General features: G+C 58.5%; 1 protein-coding gene across 1 annotated transcript in view; it reads left to right on the top strand.

Annotated features, from left to right (window-relative positions):
* Positions 1 to 19,000, top strand: part of ftsj3 (FtsJ RNA 2'-O-methyltransferase 3) — a 150,262-nt gene that overhangs the window by 91,130 nt on the left and 40,132 nt on the right. The window contains exons 12-13 of the mRNA XM_070890930.1: positions 1,875 to 2,010; positions 14,998 to 15,200. Coding sequence (XP_070747031.1) covers positions 1,875 to 2,010; positions 14,998 to 15,200 — 339 coding nt within the window. The remainder of the gene's footprint in view (positions 1 to 1,874; positions 2,011 to 14,997; positions 15,201 to 19,000) is intronic.

The following is a 19,000-nucleotide window of genomic DNA, read 5'->3' as shown; positions in this document are numbered from 1 at the left end:
ACTGAGGGAGTGCTGCACTGTCGGAGGGGCAGTACTGAGGGAGTGCCGCACTGTCGGAGGTGCCGTCTTTCGGATGAGACGTTAAACCGAGGCCCCGTCTGCTCTCTCAGGTGGACGTAAAAGATCCCATGGCACTATTTTGAAGAAGAGCAGGGAAGTTATCCCCGGTGTCCTGGGCTAATATTTATCCCTCAATCAACAGAACAAAAACAGTTTTATCTGGGTCATTATCACATTGCTGTTTGTGGGAGCTTGCTGTGCGCAAATTGTCTGCCGCGTTTCCCACATTACAACAGTGACTGCACTCCAAAAGTACTTCATTGGCTGTAAAATGCTTTGAGACCCCCGGTGGTCGTGAATGCGCTATATAAATGCAAGTCTTTCTTTTCTTTCTCTATTTGGGTGGTGTGGAGTTACAGCTTGCACTAAAAGCCCACAGCAGTTTAATGTGCCTCAGCTCATCCGCTGCTGAAGCCCTCATCCACGCCTTTGTTACCTCTAGACTTGACTATTCCAGCGCACCCCTGGCTGGCCTCCCACATTCTACCCGATGTAAATTCGAGGTGATCCAAAACTCGGCCGCACCGTGTCCTAACTCGCACCGAGTCCCGCTCACCCATCACCCCCTGTGCTCACTGACCCCGTGTCCTAACTCGCACCGAGTCCCGCTCACCCATCACCCCCTGTGCTCACTGACCCGTGTCCTAACTCGCACCAAGTCCCACTCACCCATCACCCAGTGCTCGCTGTCCCCGTGTCCTAACTCACACCAAGTCCCGCTCACCCATCACCCCCTGTGCTCACTGCCCCCGTGTCCTAACTCGCACCGAGTCCCGCTCACTCATCACCCCCTGTGCTCACTGCCCCCGTGTCCTAACTCGCACCGAGTCCCGCTCACCCATCACCCCCTGTGCTCACTGCCCCGTGTCCTAACTCGCACCAAGTCCTGCTCACCCATCACCCGCTGTGCTCGCTGCCCCCGTGTCCTAACTCGCACCAAGTCCTGCTCACCCATCACCCCCTGTGCTCGCTGACCTACATTGGCTCCCTGTTCAGCAACACCTCGGTTTCAAAATTCTCATCTCTTGTTTTCAAATCCCTCCATGGCCCTCACCCCCCTCACCTCTAATCTCCTCCAGCCCCACAACCCCAAGAGATGTCTGCGCTCCTCTAATTCTGGCCTCTTGACCATCCCTTATTATAATCGCTCAATCCTCGGTGTCCGGCCCTTCAGCTGCCTGGGCACCGAGCTCTGGAACTCCCTCCCTAAACCTCTCCGCCCCTCTTTCATCCTTCAAGTCGCTCCTTAAAACCGCCCTCTTTGACCAAGCTTTTGGTGTCAAATTCTTTATCTCATAATACCCCTGTGAAGCGCCCTGGGATGTTAAAGGCACTATATAAATAGAGTTTTTTTTATTCATTCACGGGATGTGGGCATCGCCAGCAAGTCCGGTATTTATTGCCCATCCCTAATTGCCCCTTGAGAAGGTGGTGGTGAGCCGCCTTCTTGAACCGCTGCAGTCCGTGTGGTGAAGGAACTCCCACAATGCTGTTGGGGAGGGAGTTCCAGGATTGTGACCCAGCGACGATGAAGGAACGGCCAATATACGTCCAATTCGGGATGGTGTGTGACCTGGAGGGGAACGTGGAGCTGGTGGTGTTCCCATACGCCCGCTGCCCTTGTCCTTCTAGGTGGTAGAGGTCGCGGGTTTGGGAGGTGCTGCCGAAGAAGCCTTGGCGATTTGCCGCGGTGCGTCCCGTAGCTGGTACACCTGTGCCGGCTCCACGTGCACCGGGCAGCGTGTCCAGTCCGGCCTATCTGCGTCCTCCCTCCGTGTGTGTAACCCGTGGGTAAACCCCCTGCTCTCCCACAGGAAGAAGAAAAAGATCCTGAAGGAGCGGCGAAAGCAAAGGGAGAGGATCGAGCTGAAGATGGACCTCCCAGGGGTCTCCATCGCCGACGATGCCGAGGTCTGCCTGTTCTCCCTGAAGGCCATTAATCGCAAGAAGGTCAGTCCGCAACGGTCTCTCTGTCTCGCTCTCTCTCTCTCTCTCTCTCTCTCTCTCTCTGTCTCTCTCTGTCTGTCGCGCTCTCTCACTGTCTCTCGCTGTCGCTCTCTGTCTCTCTCTCTCTCTCTCTCTCTGTCGCGCTCTCTCGCTGTCGCGCTCTCTCGCTGTCGCGCTCTCTCTCGCTCGCGCTCTCTCACTGTCGCTCTCTCTCACTGTCGCGCTCTCTCGCTGTCGCGCTCTCTCACTGTCGCTCTCTCTCACTGTCGCGCTCTCTCACTGTCGCGCTCTCTCACTGTCGCTCTCTCTCGCTGTCGCGCTCTCTCACTGTCGCTCTCTCTCACTGTCGCGCTCTCTCACTGTCGCTCTCTCTCACTGTCGCTCTCTCTCACTGTCGCGCTCTCTCGCTGTCGCGCTCTCTCACTGTCGCTCTCTCTCACTGTCGCTCTCTCTCACTGTCGCGCTCTCTCACTGTCGCTCTCTCTCACTGTCGCGCTCTCTCACTGTCGCGCTCTCTCACTGTCGCGCTCTCACTGTCGCGCTCTCACTGTCGCGCTCTCTCACTGTCGCGCTCTCACTGTCGCGCTCTCTCACTGTCGCGCTCTCTCGCTGTCGCGCTCTCACTGTCGCGCTCTCACTGTCGCGCGCTCTCACTGTCGCGCTCTCTCACTGTCTCTCACTGTCGCGCTCTCACTGTCGCTCTCTCACTGTCGCTCTCTCTCACTGTCGCTCTCTCTCACTGTCGCGCTCTCTCACTGTCGCTCTCTCTCACTGTCGCTCTCTCTCACTGTCGCTCTCTCTCACTGTCGCGCTCTCTCACTGTCACGCTCTCACTGTCGCGCTCTCACTGTCGCGCTCTCACTGTCGCTCTCTCACTGTCGCTCTCTCTCACTGTCGCTCTCTCTCACTGTCGCTCTCTCTCACTGTCGCGCTCTCTCACTGTCGCTCTCTCACTGTCGCGCTCTCTCACTGTCGCGCTCTCTCACTGTCGCGCTCTCTCACTGTCGCGCTCTCTCACTGTCGCTCTCTCACTGTCGCGCTCTCTCACTGTCACGCTCTCACTGTCACGCTCTCACTGTCGCGCTCTCACTGTCGCGCTCTCACTGTCGCTCTCTCACTGTCGCTCTCTCTCACTGTCGCGCTCTCTCACTGTCGCGCTCTCTCACTGTCGCGCTCTCTCACTGTCGTTCTCTCACTGTCGCTCTCTCACTGTCTCTCACTGTCGCGCTCTCTCACTGTCGCTCTCTCACTGTCGCGCTCTCTCACTGTCGCTCTCTCACTGTCGCGCTCTCTCACTGTCGCGCTCTCTCACTGTCGCGCTCTCTCACTGTCGCTCTCTCACTGTCGCACTCTCTCACTGTCGTTCTCTCACTGTCGCTCTCTCACTGTCTCTCACTGTCGCGCTCTCTCACTGTCGCGCTCTCTCACTGTCGCTCTCTCACTGTCGCGCTCTCTCACTGTCTCTCACTGTCGAGCTCTCTCACTGTCTCTCACTGTCGCTCTCTCACTGTCGCGCTCTCACTGTCGCGCTCTCACTGTCGCGCTCTCACTGTCGCTCTCTCACTGTCGCTCTCTCACTGTCGCGCTCTCTCACTGTCGCGCTCTCACTGTCGCGCTCTCTCACTGTCGCGCTCTCTCACTGTCGCGCTCTCTCACTGTCGCTCTCTCACTGTCGCGCTCTCTCACTGTCGCTCTCTCACTGTCGCGCTCTCTCACTGTCGCGCTCTCTCACTGTCGCGCTCTCTCACTGTCGCGCTCTCTCACTGTCGCGCTCTCTCACTGTCGCGCTCTCACTGTCGCTCTCTCTCGCTGTCGCGCTCTCTCGCTGTCGCGCTCTCTCGCTGTCGCGCTCTCTCACTGTCTCTCACTGTCGCTCTCTCTCACTGTCGCGCTCTCACAGTCGCGCTCTCACTGTCGCTCTCTCGCTGTCGCGCTCTCTCGCTGTCGCTCTCTCTCGCTGTCTCTCACTGTCGCTCTCTCTCACTGGCGCGCGCTCTCACTGTCGCGCTCTCACTGTCGCGCTCTCTCACTGTCGCGCTCTCTCACTGTCGCGCTCTGTCGCTCTCTCTCACTGTCGCGCTCTCTCACTGTCTCTCACTGTCGCGCTCTCTCACTGTCGCGCTCTCTCACTGTCGCGCTCTCTCACTGTCGCGCTCTCACTGTCGCGCTCTCTCACTGTCGTGCTCTCTCACTGTCTCTCGCTGTCGCGCGCTCTCTCGCTGTCGCGCTCTCTCGCTGTCGCGCTCTCTCACTGTCGCTCTCTCTCACTGGCGCTCTCTCACTGTCGCGCTCTCTCACTGTCGCGCTCTCTCGCTGTCGCGCTCTCTCACTGTCGCGCTCTCTCGCTGTCGCGCTCTCTCACTGTCGCGCTCTCTCACTGTCGCTCTCTCACTGTCGCGCTCTCTCTCGCTGTCGCGCTCTCGCTGTCGCTCTCTCTCACTGTCGCTCTCTCTCACTGTCGCGCTCACTCACTGTCGCGCTCTCTCACTGTCGCGCTCTCTCACTGTCGCGCTCTCTCACTGTCGCGCTCTCTCACTGTCGCGCTCTCTCACTGTCGCGCTCTCTCACTGTCGCGCTCTCTCACTGTCGCGCGCTCTCACTGTCGCGCTCTCTCACTGTCGCTCTCTCTCACTGTCGCGCTCTCTCACTGTCTCTCACTGTCGCTCTCTCTCACTGTCGCGCTCTCTCACAGTCGCGCTCTCTCACTGTCGCGCTCTCTCACTGTCGCGCTCTCTCACTGTCGCTCTCTCTCACTGTCGCTCTCTCTCACTGTCGCTCTCTCTCACTGTCGCTCTCTCTCACTGTCGCTCTCTGTCACTGTCGCGCTCACTCACTGTCGCGCTCTCTCACTGTCGCTCTCTCTCACTGTCGCGCTCTCTCACTGTCGCGCTCTCTCACTGTCTCTCACTGTCGCTCTCTCTCACTGTCGCGCTCTCTCACTGTCGCTCTCTCTCACTGTCGCTCTCTCTCACTGTCGCTCCCTCTCACTGTCGCGCTCTCTCACTGTCTCTCGCTGTCGCTCTCTCACTGTCGCGCTCTCTCTCACTGTCGCTCTCTCTCACTGTCTCTCGCTGTCGTGCTCTCTCACTGTCGCGCTCTCTCTCACTGTCGCTCTCTCTCACTGTCGCTCTCTCTCACTGTCGCTCTCTCACTGTCGCTCTCTCTCACTGTCGCTCTCTCTCGCTGTCGCGCTCTCTCACTGTCTCTCACTGTCGCTCTCTCTCACTGTCGCTCTCTCTCACTGTCGCTCTCTCTCGCTGTCGCGCTCTCTCACTGTCTCTCAATGTCGCGCTCTCTCACTGTCGCGCTCTCTCACTGTCGCGCTCTCTCACTGTCGCGCTCTCTCACTGTCACGCTCTCACTGTCGCGCTCTCTCACTGTCGCGCTCTCTCGCTGTCGCTCTCTCTCGCTGTCGCGCTCTCTCACTGTCTCTCACTGTCGCGCTCTCTCACTGTCGCGCTCTCTCGCAGTCGCTCTCTCTCACTGTCGCGCTCTCTCACTGTCGCGCTCTCTCACTGTCGCGCTCTCTCACTGTCGCTCTCTCTCACTGTCGCTCTCTCTCACTGTCGCGCTCTCTCACTGTCGCGCTCTCTCACTGTCGCTCTCTCTCACTCTCTCTCACTGTCGCGCTCTCTCACTGTCGCGCTCTCTCACTGTCGCTCTCTCTCACTGTCGCTCTCTCTCACTCTCTCACTGTCGCGCTCTCTCACTGTCGCGCTCTCTCACTGTCGCGCTCTCTCCCTGTCGCTCTCTCTCACTGTCGCTCTCTCTCACTGTCGCTCTCTCTCACTGTCGCTCTCTCGCACTGTCGCGCTCTCGCACTGTCGCGCTCTCGCACTGTCGCACTGTTTCGCTCTCTCACTGTCGCGCTCTCTCACTGTCGCTAGCTCTCGCTGTCGCTCTCTCTCGCTGTCGCTCTCTCTCGCTCGCGCTCTCTCACTGTCGCTCTCTCTCGCTGTCGCTCTCTCTCGCTCGCGCTCTCTCACTGTCGCGCTCTCTCGCTCTCGCGCTCTCTCACTGTCGCTCGCTCTCACTGTCGCGCTCTCTCGCTGTCTCTCACTGTCGCTCTCTCTCGCTGTCGCTAGCTCTCGCTGTCGCTCTCTCTCGCTGTCGCTCTCTCTCGCTCGCGCTCTCTCACTGTCGCGCTCTCTCACTGTCGCGCTCTCTCACTGTCGCTCTCTCTCACTGTCGCGCTCTCTCACTGTCGCGCTCTCTCACTGTCTCTCACTGTCGCGCTCTCTCACTGTCGCTCTCTCTCACTGTCGCGCTCTCTCGCTGTCTCTCACTGTCGCTCTCTCTCACTGTCGCGCTCTCTCACTGTCGCGCTCTCTCACTGTCTCTCACTGTCGCGCTCTCTCACTGTCGCGCTCTCACTGTCGCGCTCTCACTGTCGCGCTCTCTCGCTGTCGCGCTCTCTCGCTGTCGCGCTCTCTCGCTGTCGCGCTCTCTCGCTGTCGCTAGCTCTCGCTGTCGCGCTCTCTCGCTGTCGCGCACTCTCGCTGTCGCTCCCTCTCGCTGTCGCTCCCTCTCGCTGTCGCGCTCTCTCGCTGTCGCTCCCTCTCACTGTCACACTCTCTCACTGTCACTGTCGCGCTCACTCACTGTCGCGCTCTCTCACTGTCGTGCTCTCTCACTGTCGCGCTCTCTCTCGCTGTCGCTCTCTCTCACTGTCGCTCTCTCTCACTGTCGCTCTCTCTCGCTGTCGCGCTCTCTCACTGTCGCGCTCTCTCACTGTCGCGCTCTCTCTCTGTCGCGCTCTCTCACTGTCGCGCTCTCTCGCTGTCGCTCTCTCTCGCTGTCGCGCTCTCTCACTGTCGCTCTCTCTCGCTGTCGCGCTCTCTCGCTGTCGCGCTCTCTCACTGTCGCGCTCTCTCACTGTCGCGCTCTCTCACTGTCGCGCTCTCTCACTGTCGTGCTCTCTTTCACTGTCGCGCTCTCTCACTGTCGCGCTCTCTCACTGTCGCTCTCTCTCGCTGTCGCGCTCTCTCACTGTCGCGCTCTCTCACTGTCGCGCTCTCTCACTGTCTCTCACTGTCGCGCTCTCTCTCACTGTCGCTCTCTCTCACTCTCTCTCACTGTCGCGCTCTCTCACTGTCGCGCTCTCTCACTGTCGCGCTCTCTCACTGTCGCGCTCTCTCACTGTCGCTCTCTCTCACTGTCGCGCTCTCTCCCTGTCGCTCTCTCTCCCTGTCGCTCTCTCTTACTGTCGCGCTCTCTCACTGTCGCGCTCTCTCACTGTCGCGCTCTCTCCCTGTCGCTCTCTCCCTGTCGCTCTCTCCCTGTCGCTCTCTCTCACTGTCGCGCTCTCTCCCTGTCGCTCTCTCTCGCTGTCGCTCTCTCTCGCTGTCGCGCTCTCTCACTGTCGCTCTCTCTCACTGTCGCGCTCTCTCACTGTCGCGCTCTCTCGCTGTCTCTCACTGTCGCTCTCTCTTACTGTCGCGCTCTCTCACTGTCGCGCTCTCTCACTGTCGCGCTCTCTCACTGTCGCGCTCTCTCACTGTCGCGCTCTCTCACTGTCGCGCTCTCTCACTGTCGCGCTCTCTCACTGTCGCGCTCTCTCACTGTCGCGCTCTCTCACTGTCGCGCTCTCTCACTGTCGCTCTCTCTCACTGTCGCTCTCTCACTGTCGCTCTCTCTCACTGTCGCTCTCTCTCACTGTCGCGCTCTCTCACTGTCGCGCTCTCTCGCTGTCGCTCTCTCTCGCTGTCGCGCTCTCTCTCGCTCGCGCTCTCTCACTGTCGCTCTCTCTCACTGTCGCTCTCTCTCGCTGTCGCGCTCTCTCTCGCTCGCGCACTCTCACTGTCGCTCTCTCTCACTGTCGCGCTCTCTCGCTGTCGCTCTCTCTCGCTGTCGCGCTCTCTCGCTGTCGCTCTCTCTCGCTGTCGCTCTCTCTCACTGTCGCGCTCTCTCACTGTCGCGCGCTCTCACTGTCGCGCTCTCTCACTGTCGCTCTCTCTCACTGTCGCGCGCTCTCACTGTCGCGCTCTCTCACTTCGCGCTCTCTCACTGTCGCTCTCTCTCGCTGTCGCGCGCTCTCACTTCGCGCTCTCTCACTGTCGCTCTCTCTCGCTGTCGCTCTCTCTCACTTCGCGCTCTCTCACTGTCGCTCTCTCTCGCTGTCGCGCGCTCTCACTGTCGCGCTCTCTCACTGTCGCTCTCTCTCACTGTCGCGCTCTCTCACTGTCGCGCGCTCTCACTGTCGCGCTCTCTCGCTGTCTCTCACTGTCGCTCTCTCTCACTGTCGCGCTCTCTCACTGTCGCGCTCTCTCACTGTCTCTCACTGTCGCGCTCTCTCACTGTCGCGCTCTCACTGTCGCGCTCTCACTGTCGCGCTCTCTCGCTGTCGCGCTCTCTCGCTGTCGCGCTCTCTCGCTGTCGCGCTCTCTCGCTGTCGCTAGCTCTCGCTGTCGCGCTCTCTCGCTGTCGCGCACTCTCGCTGTCGCTCCCTCTCGCTGTCGCTCCCTCTCGCTGTCGCGCTCTCTCGCTGTCGCTCCCTCTCACTGTCACACTCTCTCACTGTCACTGTCGCGCTCACTCACTGTCGCGCTCTCTCACTGTCGTGCTCTCTCACTGTCGCGCTCTCTCTCGCTGTCGCTCTCTCTCACTGTCGCTCTCTCTCACTGTCGCTCTCTCTCGCTGTCGCGCTCTCTCACTGTCGCGCTCTCTCACTGTCGCGCTCTCTCACTGTCGCGCTCTCTCTCTGTCGCGCTCTCTCACTGTCGCGCTCTCTCGCTGTCGCTCTCTCTCGCTGTCGCGCTCTCTCACTGTCGCTCTCTCTCGCTGTCGCGCTCTCTCGCTGTCGCGCTCTCTCACTGTCGCGCTCTCTCACTGTCGCGCTCTCTCACTGTCGCGCTCTCTCACTGTCGTGCTCTCTTTCACTGTCGCGCTCTCTCACTGTCGCGCTCTCTCACTGTCGCTCTCTCTCGCTGTCGCGCTCTCTCACTGTCGCTCTCTCTCACTGTCGCGCTCTCTCACTGTCGCGCTCTCTCACTGTCTCTCACTGTCGCGCTCTCTCTCACTGTCGCTCTCTCTCACTCTCTCTCACTGTCGCGCTCTCTCACTGTCGCGCTCTCTCACTGTCGCGCTCTCTCACTGTCGCGCTCTCTCACTGTCGCTCTCTCTCACTGTCGCGCTCTCTCCCTGTCGCTCTCTCTCCCTGTCGCTCTCTCTTACTGTCGCGCTCTCTCACTGTCGCGCTCTCTCACTGTCGCGCTCTCTCCCTGTCGCTCTCTCCCTGTCGCTCTCTCCCTGTCGCTCTCTCTCACTGTCGCGCTCTCTCCCTGTCGCTCTCTCTCGCTGTCGCTCTCTCTCGCTGTCGCGCTCTCTCACTGTCGCTCTCTCTCACTGTCGCGCTCTCTCACTGTCGCGCTCTCTCGCTGTCTCTCACTGTCGCTCTCTCTTACTGTCGCGCTCTCTCACTGTCGCGCTCTCTCACTGTCGCGCTCTCTCACTGTCGCGCTCTCTCACTGTCGCGCTCTCTCACTGTCGCGCTCTCTCACTGTCGCGCTCTCTCACTGTCGCGCTCTCTCACTGTCGCGCTCTCTCACTGTCGCTCTCTCTCACTGTCGCTCTCTCACTGTCGCTCTCTCTCACTGTCGCTCTCTCTCACTGTCGCGCTCTCTCACTGTCGCGCTCTCTCGCTGTCGCTCTCTCTCGCTGTCGCGCTCTCTCTCGCTCGCGCTCTCTCACTGTCGCTCTCTCTCACTGTCGCTCTCTCTCGCTGTCGCGCTCTCTCTCGCTCGCGCACTCTCACTGTCGCTCTCTCTCACTGTCGCGCTCTCTCGCTGTCGCTCTCTCTCGCTGTCGCGCTCTCTCGCTGTCGCTCTCTCTCGCTGTCGCTCTCTCTCACTGTCGCGCTCTCTCACTGTCGCGCGCTCTCACTGTCGCGCTCTCTCACTGTCGCTCTCTCTCACTGTCGCGCTCTCTCACTGTCGCGCTCTCTCACTTCGCGCTCTCTCACTGTCGCTCTCTCTCGCTGTCGCGCGCTCTCACTTCGCGCTCTCTCACTGTCGCTCTCTCTCGCTGTCGCTCTCTCTCACTTCGCGCTCTCTCACTGTCGCTCTCTCTCGCTGTCGCGCGCTCTCACTGTCGCGCTCTCTCACTGTCGCTCTCTCTCACTGTCGCGCTCTCTCACTGTCGCGCGCTCTCACTGTCGCGCTCTCTCACTGTCGCGCTCTCTCACTTCGCGCTCTCTCACTTCGCGCTCTCTCACTGTCGCGCTCTCTCACTGTCGCTCTCTCGCTGTCGCGCTCTCTCGCTGTCGCTCTCTCACTGTCGCGCTCTCTCACTGTCTCTCACTGTCGCTCTCTCTCACTGTCGCTCTCTCTCACTGTCGCTCTCTCTCACTGTCGCTCTCTCTCACTGTCGCTCTCTCTCACTATCGCGCTCTCTCACTCTCTCTCACTGTCACTCTCTCTCGCTGTCGCGCTCTCTCGCTGTCGCGCTCTCTCGCTGTCGCTCTCTCTCGCTGTCGCTCTCTCTCGCTGTCGCTCCCTCTCGCTGTCGCGCTCTCTCGCTGTCGCGCTCTCTCGCTGTCGCTCCCTCTCGCTGTCGCGCTCTCTCGCTGTCGCTCTCTCACTGTCGCGCTCTCTCACTGTCTCTCACTGTCGCTCTCTCTCGCTGTCGCTCTCTCTCGCTGTCGCTCTCTCTCGCTGAAACTCTCTCTCGCTGTCGCTCTCTCTCACTGTCGCTCTCTCTCGCTGTCGCGCTCTCTCGCTGTCGCGCTCTCTCGCTGTCGCGCTCTCTCGCTGTCGCGCTCTCTCGCTGTCGCTCCCTCTCGCTGTCGCTCCCTCTCGTTCGCTGTCGCTCCCTCTCACTGTCGCGCTCTCTCGCTGTCGCGCTCTCTCACTGTCGCGCGCTCTCACTGTCGCTCTTTCTTCTCTCTCTGTGTCTTGCTCACTCTGTGTCTCGCTTGCTCTGACCAAGATTTTGGGTTGCCTTATCAGCTGTGTCTCGGTGGGTAGCACACTTGCCTCTGAGTCAGAAGGTTGTGGGTTGATGTCCCACTCCAGGGACTTGTGCACACAAATCCAGGCTGACACTCCCAGTGCGATGCTGATGGAGTGCCGCACTGTCGGAGGTGCCGTCTTTTGGATGAGATGTTAAACCGAGGTCCCGCCTGCTCTCTCGGGTGGACGTAAAAGATCCCATGGCACTATTTTGAAGAGGAGCAGGAGAGCTCTCCCCGGTGTCCTGGCCAATATTTATCCCTCAATCAACAGAACAAAAACACACATTATCTGGGTCATTATCACATTGCTGTCTGTGGGAGCTTGCTGTGCACAAATTGTCTGCCGCGTTTCCCACATTTCAACAGTGGCTGCACTTCAAAGGTATTCCATTGGCTGTAAAGTGCTTTGAGACGTCCGGTGGTCGTGCAAGGCGCTATATAAATCCAAGTCCTACTATCATAGAATCATAGAATAGTACAGCGCACAAGGAGCCCATTCGGCCCCTTCCCCCCTCCCCGCTCTTTCCCCATATCCCTGCAATTATTTCTCTTTCAAGTATTTATCAATTCCCTTTTGAAGGCTATTTATTGAATCTGCTTCCACCACCCTATCAGGCAGTGCATTCCAAATCCTAACCATACGTTGCGTAAAATAGTTTTTCCCTCATATAAGAACATAAGAAATAGGAGCAGGAGTTGGCCATTCGGCCCCTCGAGCCTGCTCCGCCATTCAGTACGATCATGGCTGATCCGATCATGGACTCAGCTCCACTTCCCGGCCCGCTCTGCTTCTTTCGCCACGCACCTTTAAGTCTGTGCCCTCTGGTTATCGACCCTTCGGCCATTGGGAACAGCTTCTCCGATCTAAACTCTTCATGACGTGTCTCGGGGTTGAATTTTTAGATGATGATAATCGCTCCTGTTACGCACCTTGGGACATTTTTACCAGGTTAAAAGTGCTGTCTCGGTGCAAGTTGTTGGTGAAATGCAGTGAGTATAGGCTGGCACACATCCCCCTGAGGTATTAAAGTGTTTCATCCATGCAGTGTCTGGGGTAGAGTTGGCACAGGGAGCCCAAGGAAAGGCTCTGGAAGTTCTGGTCGACGCCTCTCTCGCAATGTCTAGACAATTTGATGAGGCACTTAAACCGGGGAAAGGGCCAAGAATATAACTGGAGGAGTGGGATATGGGAGGGAGAGAGAGGGGGCTGGGATATAGATAGGGAGAATGGGATGTGGGAGGTAGAGAGAGGGGGCTGGGATATAGATAGGGAGAGTGGGATATGGGAGGGAGAGAGGGGGGGCTGGGATATAGATAGGGAGAGTGGGATATGGGAGGGAGAGAGAGGGGGCTGGGATATAGATAGGGAGAGTGGGATATGGGAGAGAGAGGGGGCTGGGATATAGATAGGGAGAGTGGGATATGGGAGGGAGAGAGAGAGGGCTGGGATATAGATAGGGAGAGTGGGATATGGGAGGAAGAGTGGGATATGGGAGGGAGAGAGGGGGGGCTGGGATATAGATAGGGAGAGTGAGATATGGGAGTGAGAGAGAGGGGGCTGGGATATAGATAGGGAGAGTGGGATATGGGAGGGAGAGAGGGGGGGCTGGGATATAGATAGGGAGAGTGGGATATGGGAGGGAGAGAGAGGGGGCTGGGATATAGATAGGGAGAGTGGGATATGGGAGGTAGAGAGAGGGGGCTGGGATATAGATAGGGAGAGTGGGATATGGGAGGGAGAGAGGGGGGGCTGGGATATAGATAGGGAGAGTGGGATATGGGAGGGAGAGAGAGGGGACTGGGATATAGATAGGGAGAGTGGGATATGGGAGAGAGAGGGGGGGCTGGGATATAGATAGGGAGAGTGGGATATGGGAGGGAGAGAGAGGGGGCTGGGATATAGATAGGGAGAGTGGGATATGGGAGGTAGAGAGAGGGGGCTGGGATATAGATAGGGAGAGTGGGATATGGGAGGGAGAGAGGGGGGCTGGGATATAGATAGGGAGAGTGGGATATGGGAGGGAGAGAGGGGGGGCTGGGATATAGATAGGGAGAGTGGGATATGGGAGGGAGAGAGAGGGGGCTGGGATATAGATAGGGAGAGTGGGATATGGGAGAGAGAGGGGGCTGGGATATCGATAGGGAGAGTGGGATATGGGAGGGAGAGAGAGAGGGCTGGGATATAGATAGGGAGAGTGGGATATGGGAGGAAGAGTGGGATATGGGAGGGAGAGAGGGGGGGCTGGGATATAGATAGGGAGAGTGAGATATGGGAGGGAGAGAGAGGGGGTTGGGATATAGATAGGGAGAGTGGGATATGGGAGGGAGAGAGGGGGGGCTGGGATATAGATAGGGAGAGTGGGATATGGGAGGGAGAGAGAGGGGGCTGGGATATAGATAGGGAGAGTGGGATATGGGAGGTAGAGAGAGGGGGCTGGGATATAGATAGGGAGAGTGGGATATGGGAGGGAGAGAGGGGGGGCTGGGATATAGATAGGGAGAGTGGGATATGGGAGGGAGAGAGAGGGGGCTGGGATATAGATAGGGAGAGTGGGATATGGGAGAGAGAGGGGGCTGGGATATAGATAGGGAGAGTGGGATATGGGAGGTAGAGAGAGGGGGCTGGGATATAGATAGGGAGAGTGGGATATGGGAGGGAGAGAGGGGGGGCTGGGATATACATAGGGAGAGTGGGATATGGGAGGGAGAGAGAGGGGGCTGGGATATAGATAGGGAGAGTGGGATATGGGAGAGAGGGGGGGCTGGGATATAGATAGGGAGAGTGGGATATGGGAGGGAGAGAGAGGGGGCTGGGATATAGATAGGGAGAGTGGGATATGGGAGGGAGAGAGGGGGGGCTGGGATATAGATAGGGAGAGTGGGATATGGGAGGTAGAGAGGGGGCTGGGATATAGATAGGGAGAGTGGGATATGGGAGAGAGAGGGGGCTGGGATATAGATAGGGAGAGTGGGATATGGGAGGGAGAGAGAGGGGGCTGGGATATAGATAGGGAGAGTGGGATATGGGAGGGACAGAGAGGGGGCTGGGATATAGATAGGGAGAGTGGGATATGGGAGGTAGAGAGAGGGGGCTGGGATATAGATAGGGAGAGTGGGATATGGGAGGGAGAGAGAGGGGGCTGGGATACAGATAGGGAGAGTGGGATATGGGAGAGAGAGAGGGGGCTGGGATATAGATAGGGAGAGTGGGATATGGGAGGGAGATAGAGGGGGCTGGGATATAGATAGGGAGAGTGGGATATGGGAGGGAGAGAGAGGGGGCTGGGATATAGATAGGGAGAGTGGGATATGGGAGGAAGAGAGAGAGGGGGCTGGGATATAGATAGGGAGAGTGGGATATGGGAGGGAGAGAGGGGGCTGGGATATAGATAGGGAGAGTGGGATATGGGAGGGAGAGAGAGGGGGCTGGGATATAGATAGGGAGAGTGGGATATGGGAGGGAGAGAGAGGGGGCTGGGATATAGATAGGGAGAGTGGGATATGGGAGGGAGAGAGAGGGGGCTGGGATATAGATAGGGAGAGTGGGATATGGGAGGGTGAGAGAGGGGGCTGGGATATAGATAGGGAGAGTGGGATATGGGAGGGAGAGAGGGGGGGCTGGGATATAGATAGGGAGAGTGGGATATGGGAGGTAGAGAGAGGGGGCTGGGATATAGATAGGGAGAGTGGGATATGGGAGGGAGAGAGAGGGGGCTGGGATATAGATAGGGAGAGTGGGATATGGGAGGGAGAGAGAGGGGGCTGGGATATAGATAGGGAGAGTGGGATATGGGAGGAAGAGAGAGAGGGGGCTGGGATATCGATAGGGAGAGTGGGATATGGGAGGGAGAGAGAGGGGGCTGGGATATAGATAGGGAGAGAGAGGACAGGGGGGGGAGTGGGGACAGGGGGAGGAGTAGGGACAGGGGGACGGAGCGACAGCAGGCCGGGGATATAGGCAGGACAGCAGAGCGTGTTGTGGCAATATGGCCGACTCCTGCCCCTGTTACTGATGTATCTCGTGTGCCTTCCACCCACAGCTGAAGGAGATCGAGCAGGGTGACATGAGGGTGGCGGACAAGGTGCTGGTAGACGGGGCACTCGACCAGGACGGCATCTACCTCTCCGACCCAGAGGCCTGCGACGACGTCTCGCTGGCCAGTGACCTGGACTCCTCCGACCTCGAGGACGTCAAGGAGCGCGAGCGGCAGATGGAAAGGAAGAAGAAGCTACAACGCAAAAGGTGAGGCCCTCCCATTCCGAGTGGTGGTTTCAGCGGTGGCCAGTACTGAGGGAGCACTGCACTGTCGGAGGGCCAGTACTGAGGGAGCACTGCACTGTCGGAGGGCCAGTACTGAGGGAGTGCCGCACTGTGGGAGGGGCAGTACTGAGGGAGTGCCGCACTGTCGGAGAGGCAGTACTGAGGGAGCGCCGCACTGTCGGAGAGGCAGTACTGAGGGAGCGCTGCACTGTCGGAGGGGCAGTACTGAGGGAGCGCTGCACTGTCGGAGGGGCAGTACTGAGGGAGTGCCGCACTGTCGCAGGGACAGTACTGAGGGAGTGCTGCACTGTCATTGGGGCAGTACTGAGGGAGTGCTGCACTGTGGGAGGGGCAGTACTGAGGGAGCACTGCACTGTCGCAGGGGCAGTACTGAGGGAGTGCTGCACTGTCGGAGGGGCAGTACTGAGGGAGCACTGCACTGTCGGAGGGGCAGAACTGAGGGAGCACTGCACTGTCGGAGGGGCAGGTACTGAGTGAGTGCTGTACTGTCGGAGGGGCAGTACTGAGGGAGTGCCGCACTGTTGGAGGGGCAGTACTGAGGGAGTGCCGCACTGTCGGAGGGGCAGGTACTGAGGGAGTGCCGCACTGTCGGAGAGGCAGTACTGAGGGAGCGCCGCACTGTCGGAGAGGCAGTACTGAGGGAGCGCTGCACTGTCGGAGAAGCAGTACTGAGGGAGTGCCGCACTGTCGCAGGGGCAGTACTGAGGGAGTGCTGCACTGTCGGAGGGGCAGTACTGAGGGAGCGCCGCACTGTTGGAGGGACAGTACTGAGGGAGCGCCGCACTGTTGGAGGGGTGGCATTGAGGGAGTGCCACACTGTCGGAGGGACAGTACTGAGGGAGCGCTGCAGAGTCAGATGACAGTTCCCTCCATTCCCCTAACTCTCCCATCGAAGACCATCCCTCGAGTCCCCTAACTCTGACATCGAAGACCATCCCTCCAGTCCCCTAACTCCCCCATCGAAGACCATCCCTCCAGTCCCCTAACTCTCCCATCGAAGACCATCCCTCCAGTCCCCTAACTCTCCCATCGAAGACCATCCCTCCAGTCCCCTAACTCTCCCATCGAAGACCCATCCCTCCAGTCCCCTAACTCCCCCATCGAAGACCATCCCTCCAGTCCCCTAACTCTCCCATCGAAGACCATCCCTCCAGTCTCCTAACTCTCCCATCGAAGCCCCTCCCTCCAGTCCCCTAACTCTCCCATCGAAGACCATCCCTCCAGTCCCTTAACTCTCCCATCGAAGACCATCCCTCTAGTCCCCTAACTCTCCCATCGAAGACCATCCCTCCAGTCCCCTAACTCTCCCATCGAAGACCATCCCTCCAGTCCCCTAACTCCCCCATCGAAGACTATCCCTCCAGTCCCCTAACTCTCCCATCGAAGACCATCCCTCCAGTCCCCTAACTCTCCCATCGAAGACCATCCCTCCAGTCCCCTAACTCTCCCATCGAAGACCATCCCTCCAGTCCCCTAACTCTCCCATCGAAGACCATCTCTCTAGTCCCCTAACTCCCCCATCGAAGACCATCCCTCTAGTCCCCTAACTCTCCCATCGAAGACCATCCCTCTAGTCCCCTAACTCTCCCATCGAAGACCATCCCTCCAGTCCCCTAACTCTCCCATCGAAGACCATCCCTCCAGTCCCCTAACTCCCCCATCGAAGACCATCCCTCCAGTCCCCTAACTCTCCCATCGAAGACCATCCCTCTAGACCCCTAACTCTCCCATCGAAGACCATCCCTCCAGTCCCCTAACTCTCCCATCGAAGACCATCCCTCCAGTCCCCTAACTCTCCCATCGAAGACCATCCCTCCAGTCCCCTAACTCTCCCATCGAAGACCATCCCTCCAGTCCCCTAACTCTCCCATCAAAGACCATCCCTCCAGTCCCCTAACTCTCCCATCGAAGACCATCCCTCCAGTCCCCTAACTCTCCCATCGAAGACCATCCCTCCAGTCCCCTAACTCTCCCATCGAAGACCATCCCTCCAGTCCCCTAACTCTCCCATCGAAGACCATCCCTCTAGTCCCCTAACTCCCCCATCGAAGACCATCCCTCCAGTCCCCTAACTCCCCCATCGAAGACCATCCCTCCAGTCCTCTAACTCTCCCATCGAAGACCATCCCTCCAGTCCCCTAACTCTCCCATCGAAGACCATCCCTCCAGTCCCCTAACTCTCCCATCGAAGACCATCCCTCCAGTCCTCTAACTCTCCCATCGAAGACCATCCCTCCAGTCCCCTAACTCTCCCATCGAAGACCATCCCTCCAGTCCCCTAACTCTCCCATCGAAGACCATCCCTCCAGTCCCCTAACTCTCCCATCGAAGACCATCCCTCCAGTCCCCTGACTCTCCCATCGAAGACCATCCCTCCAGTCCCCTAACTCTCCCATCGAAGACCATCCCTCCAGTCCCCTAACTCTCCCATCGAAGACCATCCCTCCAGTCCCCTAACTCCCCCATCGAAGACCATCCCTCCAGTCCTCTAACTCTCCCATCGAAGACCATCCCTCCAGTCCCCTAACTCTCGCATCGAAGACCATCCCTCCAGTCCCCTAACTCCCCCATCGAAGACCATCCCTCCAGACCTCTAACTCTCCCATCGAAGACCATCCCTCCAGTCCCCTAACTCTCCCATCGAAGACCATCCCTCCAGTCCCCTAACTCTCCCATCGAAGACTATCCCTCCAGTCCCCTAACTCCCCCATCGAAGACCATCCCTCCAGTCCTCTAACTCTCCCATCGAAGACCATCCCTCCAGTCCCCTAACTCTCGCATCGAAGACCATCCCTCCAGTCCTCTAACTCTCCCATCGAAGACCATCCCTCCAGTCCCCTAACTCCCCCATCGAAGACCATCCCTCCAGTCCCCTAACTCTCCCATCGAAGACCATCCCTCCAGTCCTCTAACTCTCCCATCGAAGACCATCCCTCCAGTCCTCTAACTCTCCCATCGAAGACCATCCCTCCAGTCCCCTAACTCTCCCATCGAAGACCATCCCTCCAGTCCCCTAACTCCCCCATCGAAGACCATCCCTCCAGTCCCCTAACTGTCCCATCGAAGACCATCCCTCCAGTCCCCTAACTCTCCCATCGAAGACCATCCCTCCAGTCCTCTAACTCTCCCATCGAAGACCATCCCTCCAGTCCCCTAACTCTCCCATCGAAGACCATCCCTCCAGTCCCCTAACTCTCCCATCGAAGACCATCCCTCCAGTCCCCTAACTCCCCCATCGAAGATCATTAAACTGTGTGTCCTTCCCCTTTGCTTGTTCCATGAGAAGGCTTCTGCTATCTTGGCCGCACCCTCTTGAAACTGTCTCCTTAAACCTCCTCCCGATCTTCCTCTTCCAACCCTATCTTTTTTCATGAGTGGGTTCGGTTTCCCCCCCCCCCCCCCTCCGCCACCACTCCTAACTTCTCGACAACTCTCTCAGGGTCACTGATAATCTGGAGGCCTCTTCCTCCCCTAATGGCACCCAGGAAATTCAGGGTGTCGCCTTATCGTTCCTGTTTGCTTATTGGAAAATAAGACCCTTTTCACACAACTAGCTTCAGTAGATAACAGCAACAGTGTGCATTGATAACCTTTGACGTCGCAAGACATCCCCAATTCCCAAGGCACTTCCACAGGAGCAATAACTAAACCAAAGTTGACTCCGAGCCACATAAGCAGAGATTTGGACAGGTGACCAAAAGCTGGGTCAAAGAGGTAGGTTTTAAGGAGCATCCTACAGGCGGAGAGGTAGAGCTTGGGGA

This window comes from Pristiophorus japonicus, chromosome 9 (genome assembly GCF_044704955.1).
Source record: "Pristiophorus japonicus isolate sPriJap1 chromosome 9, sPriJap1.hap1, whole genome shotgun sequence".
NCBI classification, from domain to species: Eukaryota; Metazoa; Chordata; class Chondrichthyes; family Pristiophoridae; genus Pristiophorus; species Pristiophorus japonicus.
The sequence above is the reverse complement of the archived record's forward strand: the minus strand, read 5'-3'. Positions and strand labels throughout refer to the sequence as shown.